The following is a 12,242-nucleotide window of genomic DNA, read 5'->3' as shown; positions in this document are numbered from 1 at the left end:
CCCAGCTGAGGGCTACCCGCTTTAGGGACAGATGACCCAGCACCCCCGCCTCGTGCAGACTCCACCAGCCTGGCTGTCCTCACTGTATCATGGTCATCCCATCAGGGTAGGTCCCAGTCCCTTTCTTTCAGCCCCAGGTTTCCAGGAGGGGTTGTCCCTGACACCACACCAACCTGACCTTTACATCCAGAAAGCCTTCTCATTCCCAAAACCCCCTTTCTCACTGACACGGCATTTTTCCTGTGTTGCTGTCTTCACATGGCACCCTCCTCTGTGTCTCTTCTTCTTCTAAGGACACCAGTCATATGGGGGCAGGGTCCCATGCATTTCAGTATGACCTCATCTTAATTGAACGAATTATATCTGCAACCACCCTGTTTCCACATGAGGTCACATTCTGAAGTACTGGGGGCCAGGACTTCAACATGCCTTTTTGGGGGACATGATTCCACCTACAACACTCTCCTTGCCTGGCCCCAATCTGGCATGGTTAGGCCACTGGTCTGACCACATGTCCCACCTCCACACCGGAAACGGGGAATGCTCTGAGCTAAGACTCTGCTCCGGAGTACAGTCTTCTCTGGAGTGTGTGATGGCTGAGGACAGGGACTTTCAGGTTATCCCAGTGCCCCTCAGCCCTGCCTGGTACTAATCAGGCACAGAACAGGTGTGAGAGCACCCAGTGGGATCAGAGAACCTTGTTCCAAGCTCCGATACAGGAGCCGACCTCGGGTGAACCCTCCCCCTTTCTCCTTTCTGGGACTCAATCTCCTCATCTATGAGAATATTAATTATGGTTTGTTATTATGTGCCAAACACTGGGCTAAGAACTTCCTGCTTATTTAATCCTTAAAACAGCTAGAGGCCATGACATTGCTATTCCCATTTTATAGATGAGGAAAGTGAGGTCCAGAGGTATGATGCAACTTGCCTAGGGTCACACAGATACCTCCAGATAGGAGGGTGGGGACCCAGTCCAGGTACCCAGGGTAGCTCAAGTCAGACACCTGCCTCAGAGCTTTTCTCTTTGTTTTTATTTTAAAGGAAAAAAACAAACAAACAAAAAAACCCCAAAACAACAACAACAAAAAAAACAGTGCAAAAACCCATTTTCCAGTGTCAGCCTTGCCCACCCCCACCCCCAGGCCACCCCAGCTCTGAGCCTGATTCTTCCTCCCACTCAGCACCCCCTCCCCTCTCATGCATCCCCTAGGGGCTGGAGGCTCCACTTCCCTGGAGGGCTGGATCCCAGGAGGAACTGTGGGGTGGAAAAAACCGGGGCGGCGGGCGGCGGGGACAGCCCCAGATCCACCTGTCCCCCAGGTCTCCAGCCACCAGCACCAGGCGCACCGGGTACTCCTCTCGGCTCTCATTAACTCTTTCCTGGTCATGCTACTAGCTGGGGAGGGGTGGGGGGTACTGATCTGGGGGAACTCCCTCTGCACCCCTTTGCCCCGGGGCCGGCTCGGGGCTCTCCTCACTGAGGTTGGGGGGCTCCCTGCCTCCCTCCATCATGGGGGAGAGCGGTGAAATCCCCAGGTTTAAATACCTTAATGAAAGCAGGGGCTGGGGAGAAAGGGGCTTTAGATCTAATAAATTATTAGCGTTTTAGTGTCCGTGGGAGTAGGGGTGGGGTGGGGCAGGATGTGGCCTCCAGGGCCCCTCCCTCCCCTTACTGGTGAATCTCATTCTCTATGAGGCTGTCCTCGCAAGACTGGAAGTCTGTGTCCGTGAGGCCGTCGGGCGGCATCAGCAACTCCTCATCTTGGGATGAGGACGATGGGGGCTCATCCCCTGAGCTCCCAGGAGCCCCATCCCCATCCCCGTCCACCTCTGAGTCCTGCAGCACCTGAGCGATGTATTTCTGAAGGGGGAGAGGAAATAGGGGCAAGGTGAACAGCTACCCCTCATGGATGGGGGGAACACCAGGGCCTGTAGGACAGCAGAGTGGGCAGGGCCCTGGGAGGCGGGGGCAGCCCTCCAGGGAGACCAGCTCTCTCCCTGCCCCCATGGGGTCTGGAACAGCTCCCCCTTTCTGCAGGACTAAGGGAACACTGAGCTTTGAGGCTGAGTCTGTCAGAGGCCCCTCCCAACTCTTGAGGGCACTCACCGCAGATTTGGGGACAGCAGCAGCAGTGGAGGGCCGTCCATTGCTTCTGGGGTCCACAGTATCTGTCTCCGTGTGCTCAATCTTGAGGAGCCCAGAATGAGTCAGGAAGTGGGGGCATGTCCTCATCCCTGATCATGGCCCCATGCCCGCTTGGCCCTGTTGGTACTGCCCTCAGCCCTTGCCAGCCCTGGGACCGTCTGTATCCCCTTGAGCTCCTGCCCGCAGCCATCCCCCCTGCCACCCTTGCCCCACACCTTGTAGTTGTGGGCACTGAGGTATTTGAAGTGTCCAAAGCAGACGTGGCAGAGACAGATGACGATGGTGATGACCAGGACCACGAATGTGAACATAGATGTGGGAGCTAGGAACCCTGGTGTTGGGGGGGCAAAGAATGGGGTTGCTATCTCCTGTGGGTACCCCCATGGCCTCCCCACCCCAGCTTCTGATACTCTCTCAATGCAGTCCTCACTCTCCCAGGTGCTACAGCCTGGTCCCAGCCTCTCCCAGGCCCCTTGCCTGCCACCCCCAGCCATGCGGCTTCTCCTGTGGCCTGCTCTGCCTGGACTCCGGCTGGAATCCCCTCTGTTCGCGCCCCCGTTCCCTGGGTAGGGATCCCTCACCCGTGCGCATGGTGGAAAAGAAGAGTAGCCAGAAGAGGCAGAGGATGGGCGCGGCTACCACCTGGTTCACAGCCCCCGAGTGGATCTTCTTGTCCAGCTTGGCCGGCAGGTAGGCGTAGTAGAGATTGTACCTGTCTACCAGGTGCTTCAGCAGCATGTACATGAGCCCTAAGGGAAGCCACATGGGCCCTGACCTCGGAACCAGTGCCGCCGAACCTTTGTGTGTCTGTCACAGGTTGTCCCGGTCCTGAGAAGGCCGAAGGGTTGACCCCCTCCTCCTGCCCGGGCCCCAGGACGGGATAGTGCCCCATGCCCCAGCCTGATCACAGAACTTCAGCTTCCTCCGCTTCAACCCCTTCATTCTGCACTCCTCATTGGGAATTCTACTACTGGAAATCTAGTCATCTGGATCAACAAGCATCTTCTTAAAACCCATATCATTTTTCTCTATCCCTGTCCCTAAACAGGTAAGTATAAATTAAGGGACAAGTTCTATTTCCCTACAGGTTGAGGGATAGGGAGTTTCTAATGAGGACAAGGAAGTTAGTTTGGGAACTTGGAGCCTTCAATAACCAGGGAGGGTTGGTTAAGGAGTTAGGATGTTATTGGGGAGGAAAGTAGAGGCTACCAGTGGGGGTGATGGTTAAAGAGAAACTGCTAAACTTCAAAAAGGAGGAGGGACCTGGCCAAGTCACATAGTTCAGATACAGCAGACTATCTCCATGAGTGGCAAGGACTTGTCCCACCCTGGAATCCAGGTCTTTCCTGAGTTTACAGGATGGTGTACAAGTGTGCACATGGATGCCTGTGTGGGAGTGTGTGTGAACATGTCAGCACATATGTGATCTGTGTCCAAGCACATCCCACTGAGGGAAGGCACAGGTGTGGGTGAGTATGGCCATGTTGGGGTGACTTTGCCCTGGGGACCACATGCCAGCTGGGTCTGGCCTGAGCTGATGGCTCTCCCCCTCCTCCCCACAGGCCAGGCCCCAGACTGAGCCAGGGACCGGGCGGGAGCCCCGAGGGGCCGGTCTCCCAGCCGGGCCCTGTCCACTCGGGGTGGCCTGCCTTCCTAGAGTGGAGAGGGTGAGGTCCTGGGTCCCCCCGAGCAGGGCCCAGGTCCCGGCGCGGCGGTGCCTACCGAAGGGCACGATGATGGGGCAGGTGATACTGTAGGTCATGACCACCGTGAAGACGCACATCATCCAGGCGTAGGCTGCGCCAAACTGGAACTCGTAGGCCTGATGCTGGGGGGGAGATGGGCAGGAGGATGGCTCAGGGAGGCAGGGACTGACCAGAGGGGCAGGGAAGGAGGGAGGGGGAAGGGAGCCAGGACCTCTGGGGCCAGAAAAGAAGCCATGGGGAACAGGACCTAATGTCTAGGGTTGGGTAGGGCAGAGCAGATGGAGAGAGGGGCTATGGCTGAGAGGAGGCTCACGGCGGTTGCAGTGATGGGGCATGGAAAGGGGCCTTCAAGGGGTCGGGGCCTGGCAGGTAGGGGGTAAGAGTTGGGTGGACTTGGGAGTGGGATGCCCAGAGCCCTCTTATTAAGACAGAGGGACCCTAGTGCTAGGGACCCAGATCTCCCCAACTCCCATCATAGAATGCTACTGTCAGAACCGGCAGGGGCCTTCAGGGTTACCTATGTCCACCCATGGTGGAATACGAAGGCCCCAGATATGGGAAGGGGATGGCCCGGAGCCACCGTGAGTCAACTGGACTCCCCAGGTCTCAGCCCTCCTGTGCCCCTCAACCCTAGCGCGATGGCTGCTGTTTCTTGTTGGGCCACCAGGGGGCGCTGTGCGGGCCGCTGCTGCCCCAGGCGGCCGTACCCGCTTCACGTTGCGCCTCTCGGCGGCCGAGCGCGCCAGGCAGAGCCGGATCATGTACATGAGCAGGCCTGGGATGCGCAGCAGGTCCATGGCGTTGCCGATAAAGGCTGAGGCAATGACGTAGTTCACGAAGAAGGCGCCGTTGTCGGGCAGGAACACACACCTGCGGGCACCAGGTGCTCCAGCACTGCACCCTTGGGGTGACCCGGTGGCGGCCCGCCCACTGCCAGAACTACAGCACCCCACACCTCCACCACCAACATGCTTCTTCCATGTGGACACCCCCAGCTTAGCCCCCCAAGTACCTGTGCCCGTTCCCCCCAGAGACAGAGTGGTAACAGACAGCTCCCAGAACTTGTGCCTCATAAAGAGCCATGGAGAGTGCTCAAGACCACCTAAGGCTACCAGATCGTTCAGAAGAGAACTGTCCAGGATCCCCAAAGACAACCCAGTGAGACCCTCAACCCAAAGGCTGAGCCCCAGGAACACCCAGAAGATTCCCCCACTATGACCATAACTCCAGTTACCCCCAGAGTGTGACGTGAACCTCAGATACCTCCACAAACAAGCTTTGAGACCCTTCCCCCGACATCTCTGGGGGAGCCCAGGAACCTTTGTCAGTGCCTGAGATGCCCCAAGTGTGAGTCAAGATCACCACAGATGGCCTAGAGCAAAACCCCTAGAGTCTGTGCCCACAGCCATGATGCATGACCCTTAATATATCCTCACATGATTCCCAAAGATGCCCATACAGAACTCCATCGGCACCCCCTCAATAAAAGCCTGAAATGTTAGAGATGTTCCCAGAACTTGTACCGCTAAACACCCCGAAGTGTAAGTCCTTTAGCACCCCTGCCACAGACACCCCCAGAGTTATAAGGCCAACAGCCTTCCACAGATACCCAAAAATATGGGCTCTAGAGACCTTCAGGGATACCCCTGGTAGCCTCCAAGTCACTCCCTAAGTATGACCAAGATCTCACTAGAGATGGCTCCCCAAACCTCCGAAGTGGAACTCCAGAGACGCCCAATGTTAGTCCCAGAATATGGGTACAAGATACCCCCACAGAAACTACCAGAATGTGGACCCCCAAGCCCCAAATCTACCTTGAGGGTGATCTTAGCATCCAGACAGTTAACAGAGAGTGAACACCAACACAGACCCCAGGGACTTCTACCATGTATACACACCCGAGACACCTTGTGGGTGCCTGTGGGGTAACCCCGCCAGATCCTCTCTCTTATTCCCCCTCCAGGGGTTGGAAGCTTTGTTGCACCCTCCCATGGCACTGGCAATGTCTCTCAAGCATACCCATCCCTGCCGGCTGGTCTCCTTCCCCAGGGGCCCCAGTCACTCACTCAAACCGAATAGCTGCCTCCGCCAAGAATTTCTTATCAAAGAGCCAGCGGAAGAAGAGGTCCAGGCTGGAGGGAAGCACAGGAGAGATGGGGTGGGGGCTGGAGTGGTGCAGAAACACCAGGGAAGGGGGAGTCCCTCCGCTGTGAGCCACTGGGGAGACTCCTGGACATGGGGTGGGTAGCTTAGGAGGCCTGGGGGTGGCCAGGTTTCCCATCTTGGGCCCCTTGCCTTGTAAGGGAGGTAGGAAGCCCGAACTGCTCTCCTCTCCCTGTCCTGCAATCCCCCTACCCTGGCTCCTCTCCCATCCTCCTCAACTCACCTGCTCAGTCCCAGCGAGGGCAGGAGCAGCACCATGAAGATGAGGAAAGTGTAGCACTTGTGCATGGTGGTCCTGTTCTCCCCAGAGCTGGAGGGAGGGGAGCAGGGAACGGTACAGGTCAAGGGAGCCCAGGCCCCAGACGTGCTCCCCCAACAATGACAATGTCCAAGGAGTGTCCCCCGGGAAGAGTGGGCCTCCCAAGGTGAGGGTGCTGGGCACTACCCCTTCCCTGCCAGCTGTGCGACTGCCAGGAGCCTGAAGGGCAAAGTGCTGCCCCGTGAGGACGGGTCATTGAGGGCAGGCCACAGCAAGGTGTGGTGTGAATAGAGGCACCTTACCGTGTCCAGTGGGCTTCAAAGAAGGCTGAGTAGTAGACGATGGTGGGAAGCAGGGCCGAGAAGCACCACAGCAGCAGGGTGGGGAAGAACTGGGTGATGATAGGGTTCTGCAGCAGGGCACAGGGTGTGTCAGGCAGGGCAGTCTAGGGGACCCAGGTGGCTTTGCTTATGTGTCTCCTCCTCAGCTGGGCCCTGGGCCTCACAACTGTCAAGGCGCCCATGTTGGAAGTCCAGAACATCTGGAGGTCTGGGGTGAGGGTGGGGGCCAGGGCCATATGTATAACCCCAGGGTGAATAATACTGAGAGTCAGCATTTGCTGAACACCTACTATGTGCTAAGCACTGTTGATGTACTTTCCATGTTTTCATCCTCACAATAATGCTGTTACCCCATTTGACAGATGAGTAAACTGAGGCAAAAAAATATTCAATAGCTTCCCTAGGTAGCAAACCATGAGGTAGGGATTTGAATCCATGCAGTCTGGGTCTTATCTATTACGCTATTATCACTGCTTGTGATTTGCAAACTGTCCTTCTTCAAACTCTGAGGTTCTAAAGAGGTATGCTCTGTGCATGGCAGGAGGGGTGAGGGGAGGCTAGGCGGACGTGCATGCCACCCTACTGTCATCGGAGCAGCCCTGCTTTTCCACATTGGGTTTCACGCTGATAAAGAGATCAGAATCGAAGTCTAAAAGCCACTGATCTAGTCGAACCCTTCCATTTTTTCAGTTAGAAAGACTGAGGCGTGAGGGAAGGGGACTTCTCTGAGATCAGGACTAAATGCAGGCTCTCTCTCTTCCCTGGGTGTTTCTCCAGGTGTTGCAAACCTAAGGGTGACCTCTCTGAGGGGGAAGGTGGCAGGGAGCCCAAGGGAAGTGCACACAGGGGTTTTTGGGAGCTCGTTGGTGGCAGGGGGCTGGAAGAAGCAGAACGGGCTGGGAAGAGGGATCAGGGCCTGGTATCTGTGTGTTGTGACCCAGCGTGGAAAGTGAAAGGGGCATGGGGCCTCACGTTGAGGTACTCCACAGGCTTGGTGACGTTGAACTTGTCCATGGTGGTGATGATGATGGCTGGAGTGGTGAGGAAGAAGAGGAGGATGAAGAGGACGACATTGATGACCAGGCAGCGCAGCCACCAGATGAAGCCTCGGATGGAGAGGTGCTCCCTGGAAAGGTGGGGGGCAGTCACTCCAGGGACCAAGGGCAGGATTGGCCCCCAGTGACACCAAGACACTCCCTCTCCTCCCCCTACCTACTGAGCCCCCCCCAGGCCTTGGAAAGCCTGCCCTGCCACCTGTGTGCTCACCAGTAGATGTTCTGGGGGTCGGGGGCGTAGGACACGGTCCAGTTGGAGATGTGCAGGGACTCGCTGCAGGATGAGGGGCGTGGCTCCCCGCGGCAGGTGCAGCCCTGGCATTTACACACGTTGAAGTCCTTCAGGATGCTAGAAAGATGGGCACTGGTAACCACAGGCCCACCCGGAGGCCACACTGCTGGCAGAAGGCCATGAGCACAGGGGTCAGGGAGCCCTGGCGGGCTGCTCAGGGCCGAGGGCCAAGCTGGGGACTCACATGGCGGTGATGGTCTCATTGTGGAAGGTGACAAAGGCCATGCCAAGAGGCTTCTCATTCACCTTCTCCTTCTCCCGCTTGTAGTCTTCCTTCAGCTTCTGCTCCAGCTTTGTGTAGTACTCAATGGCCTCCACCTTTGTGGGAGGGTTAGGGCCAGGGCCTCCAGTTGGAAAGCCAGGCCGGGGCCTGCAGCATCCAGCCCACACTGACTTGGGGCTTTCTACAAGCCAGGCACTGCTCCACTAAGCATTTTTGTTTTTGAAACAGGGTCTCGCTCTGATGCCCAGGCGTGAGTGTAGTGGTAGGATCTCAGCTCACTGGAGCCTCAACCTCCCAGGCTAAAGTGACCCTCCCACCTCAGCCTCCCGAGTAGCTGGGACTACATGTGTGCAGCACCATGCCTGGCTAATTTTTGTATTTTTTGTAGAGATCAGGTTTTGCCATGTTGCCTAGGCTGGTCTCAACTCCTGGCTCGAGTGATCCACCTACCTCAGCCTCACACAGTGCTGGGATTACAGGCATGTGCCACTGCACCCAGCACCTCTAAGCTTTTTTACATGTATTACTCACTTTACCCTCACAACACTCTCATAAAGTGGGCACATTAACCCCATGAGGAAACTGAGGCACTGAGCAGTAAGCAACTTGCTCAAGTCCCCAGAGTCAGTGGGTACAGCACAACATCGCCCTTTTGGCTGACATCTTCTAATTTGAGGTTTGAAAACCTGGTCGCTGTAGGGACATCAGACAAACCCAACAGTGGGAACTGAGGCTTCAAGGATTCCAGGGACAGTTGGGGACTCACTGAGGGCAGGGCCCCAGCCTTGCCTCCCCGGGACCAGTCCAACCCCTCCCCAGACTCAACAGCCAGCCTGCGTCATACCTGCTCACAGCCTCGCACCACGCAGCAGCAGAGGTGGCCGCAGGGCTTGGGGTTGATCATGGTGGGCACGTTCTCTTTGCTCTGGAGGTTTGTGAAGTACAGCTTTCCCCGCTCGGCCTTCTTCCTGTGGGACCCAGATGTCTGGTCACCTACATCTGGGGCTGGGGCTGGCTCAGCTTGGGGGTCATCTAGCTTACGCCCCAAGGACAGGAGCTGTCTTGTTCTTGAATTTGTTTAGGATACATGCTTCAGATGTGGCCACACCCTAAGGTCTCCCCACCCATCCCCAGAGGGCCAGAAGTTCTTCCTGCAGGCTGACCTAAATTTCTCATACTGTAGCCAAAGAAGGGCATGTCCTCAGATGCAGTGAGGACCATGGGCCCCCTTCCCCTCACAACAAACTCTAACCTCCAGGCCTTGCTCTTTCCAGAGCTGAATTAACAGGCCTTCCAAAGAGTTGGATTAAAATCAAATGCCCTAGGAAAAAATCTAGCAGGGGAGCCTGTGTGGTAGCCAATATGTCCTCCACAATGGCAGGGGGCCCTTGGTGTTTCCCTTCCCTGCCCGCAGTCCCTTACCTCTCTGCATCGAGGAACATGAGGCGAGCCACGTTGTAACACGGGCGGGCTTCGAGAACTGTGCAGTTGGGGTAGGCTTCCCTGAAACACAGTCCATGTATCATCTTGTGCAGGGACCCCACCCACCTGCCCCTGACTTTCATCCAAGACCCCATCACCTTCAAGACACACATCTCCGGCTGGATGTGGCGGCTCACGTCTGTAGTCCCAGCACTTTGGGGGGCCGAGGCAGGAGGATCACCTGAGGTCAGGAGTTTGAAACCAGCCTGGCCAACATGGTGAAACCCTGTCTCTACTAAAAATACAAAAATTAGCCGGGCGTGGTGGCACACGCCTGTAGTCCCAGCTACTCAGGAGGCTGAGGCAAGAGAATCACTTGAACCCGGGAGGCGAAGGTTGCAGTGAGCCAAGATCACACCACTGCACTCCAGCCTGGGCGACAGAGCAAGACTGTCTCAAAAAAAAAAAAAGACAAAAAAACCCCACAGCTCCAATTCAAGCTGCCTTTTTCTTAGTCTACAAAACTGAGAGTTCCCCAAGAATAAAGCTTTGCAGTTCCTCCTCATGCTTATCTGAGTGGGGAAGTGGGAGCAGAAGGCCTGAGCACTGTGTGAGTGCAGGCTGGGCTGATGAACCAGGATGTGTAGGGACACATTGCATGCAGCTGGGAAAGCCTGGGCTATGGTCTGATTCCTGTCCAGGGCTGTGACCTTTAGGTTGAGAGAAACTGCAAGTAGTCATAGGCTATATACTTCCTTAACTCTGTTCCCAGAAGACCCGGTCACAGCCCAGCACTTAGCCTTGATCACAGATGGACCTCAACCAACCCATAACCCAGTCTACCAAATGATCTCTAACTTTGGCCCAAGATAGACAAGAGATTGATCCTGACCCCTGACCAGGGTGAGGGTGACCTCTAACAGTGGCCAAAGACTGAATCTTAAGCCCACCCTGGCCAAAGACTGACCCTAGACTTGTTACCCAGACCCACGACTGACCTCCTAACCCTGACTCCAGATTCATCCCTACCTTGACTTAAGAGAGAAACTGTCACTGACTCACTGGTACCTGGTACTGGGCAGGACTTGAAGAATGCTTGCTGAGTGAAGGAATAGTTCATTTGTTTGTTTGTTTGTTTGAAATATTTTGAGATGGGGTCTCATTGTATTGCCCAGGCTGGTCTTGAACTCCTGGGTTCAAGTGATCCTCCTGCCTCAGCTTCCCAAAGTGCTGGCATTACACTAGTGAGCCACCATGGCTGGCGGGAATAGTTTCTTTTTTTTTTTTTTTTTGAGACAGAGTCTCACTCTGTCACCCAGGCTAAGATGCAGTGATGTGATCTTGGCTCACTGCAACCTTCGCTTCCTGGGTTCAAGCGATTCTCGTGCTTCAGCCTTCCGACTAGCTGGGACTACAGGTTATACCCAGCTAATCTTTTTTTTTTTTTTTTTTTGTATTTTTAGTAGAGATGGGATTTCACCATGTTGGCCAGGCTGGCCTCAAACTCCTGACCTCAGGTGATTGACCCGCCTTGGCCTCCCAAAGTGCTGGGATTACAGGCATGAGCCACTGCACCCAGCCTAATAGATTTTTTTTTTTTTGAGGTGGAGTCTTGCTCTGTCGCCCAGGCTGGAATGCAGTGGTGCAATCTCAGTTCACTGTAACCTCCACCTCCTGGGTTCCAGCGATTCTCCTGTCTCAGCCTCCTCAGTAGCTGGGATTATAGGCATGTGCCACCATGCCTGGCTAATTTTTATGTTTTTAGTAGAGATGGGGTTTCACCATCTTGGCCAGGCTGGTCTTGAATTCCTGACCTTGTGATTCACCCGCCTCGGCCCCAAAAAGTGTTGGGATTACAGGTGTGAGCCACCGTGCCTGACCAGTAGTTCGTTTTTAAATCTGATCACGCACTGTTCTTTGATCCTAATCCTTAATCTAGACTGAGTCCCCATCTTTTTATATTTTATTACAATTTTATATTTTTTTATAATTTTACAAATTACAATTTTATATTTTATTACAATTTTTATATTTTATTACAATATATAAAATATAAAATTTTATATTTTATTACAATTTATATATTTTTTTACAATTGAACACAGTGGCTCATGCCTGTAATCCCAACACTGTGAGAGGCCGAGACAGGAGGACTGCTTGAGGCCAGGAGTTCATGACCAGCCTGGGCAAGAGTGAGACCCCATCTCTAAAAAAAGAAAAAAAAAATTGAGCCAGGTGTGGTGGTGAGTGCCTGTAGTCCCAGCTACTCAGCAGTCTGAGGCAGGAGGATTGATACAGCCCAGGAGGTCAAGGCTACAGTGAGCTGTGATCACACCCCCATATTGCAGCACTCCAGCCAGGGAGACAGAGTGAGACTCGGTCTCAAAAAAATTTTTTGTTTTAATGAAGGACCACCAAGTATTGAATGCATGAGTTACTGCTCTAAAGTATTAACATAGACCTCATAAACCCATGAGAATTTAGAAACTTAAATCTGGGATAGGGTCCTTGAAATGTATTCCCAGGAGGCTAAAGATCTTTCCTCTGATATTGTTCCTCAAACCGTTTTAGGTTTCCCCTTTGGAAGGGTCCACTCTCATTCTCACTAGACTAATCTCTAATCCTCTAAATC

At 54.5% G+C, this 12,242-nt stretch overlaps 1 protein-coding gene across 5 annotated transcripts in view; it reads right to left on the bottom strand.

Moving 5' to 3' along the window:
* Positions 1 to 1,012: 1,012 nt before the first annotated feature.
* Positions 1,013 to 12,242, bottom strand: part of TMEM63B (transmembrane protein 63B) — a 29,674-nt gene continuing 18,444 nt past the window's right edge. For all 5 annotated transcript variants that reach the window (XM_017957888.2, XM_009205268.3, XM_003897656.2 and 2 more), the window contains 14 exons: positions 9,611 to 9,691; positions 9,033 to 9,156; positions 8,150 to 8,283; positions 7,885 to 8,022; positions 7,591 to 7,744; positions 6,580 to 6,686; positions 6,242 to 6,328; positions 5,922 to 5,987; positions 4,563 to 4,725; positions 3,872 to 3,977; positions 2,731 to 2,898; positions 2,365 to 2,480; positions 2,111 to 2,191; positions 1,013 to 1,864 (listed from right to left, as the gene is read on the bottom strand). In XM_017957888.2, the coding sequence (XP_017813377.1) occupies positions 1,673 to 1,864; positions 2,111 to 2,191; positions 2,365 to 2,480; positions 2,731 to 2,898; positions 3,872 to 3,977; positions 4,563 to 4,725; positions 5,922 to 5,987; positions 6,242 to 6,328; positions 6,580 to 6,686; positions 7,591 to 7,744; positions 7,885 to 8,022; positions 8,150 to 8,283; positions 9,033 to 9,156; positions 9,611 to 9,691 (1,717 nt within the window). In that variant the 3' untranslated portion in view covers positions 1,013 to 1,672. The remainder of the gene's footprint in view (positions 1,865 to 2,110; positions 2,192 to 2,364; positions 2,481 to 2,730; positions 2,899 to 3,871; positions 3,978 to 4,562; positions 4,726 to 5,921; positions 5,988 to 6,241; positions 6,329 to 6,579; positions 6,687 to 7,590; positions 7,745 to 7,884; positions 8,023 to 8,149; positions 8,284 to 9,032; positions 9,157 to 9,610; positions 9,692 to 12,242) is intronic.

The sequence above is a fragment of the Papio anubis genome, chromosome 6 (genome assembly GCF_008728515.1).
Source record: "Papio anubis isolate 15944 chromosome 6, Panubis1.0, whole genome shotgun sequence".
NCBI lineage: Eukaryota > Metazoa > Chordata > Mammalia > Primates > Cercopithecidae > Papio > Papio anubis.
Note: the sequence above shows the minus strand (reverse complement) of the source record. Positions and strands in the feature narration are given on the sequence as shown.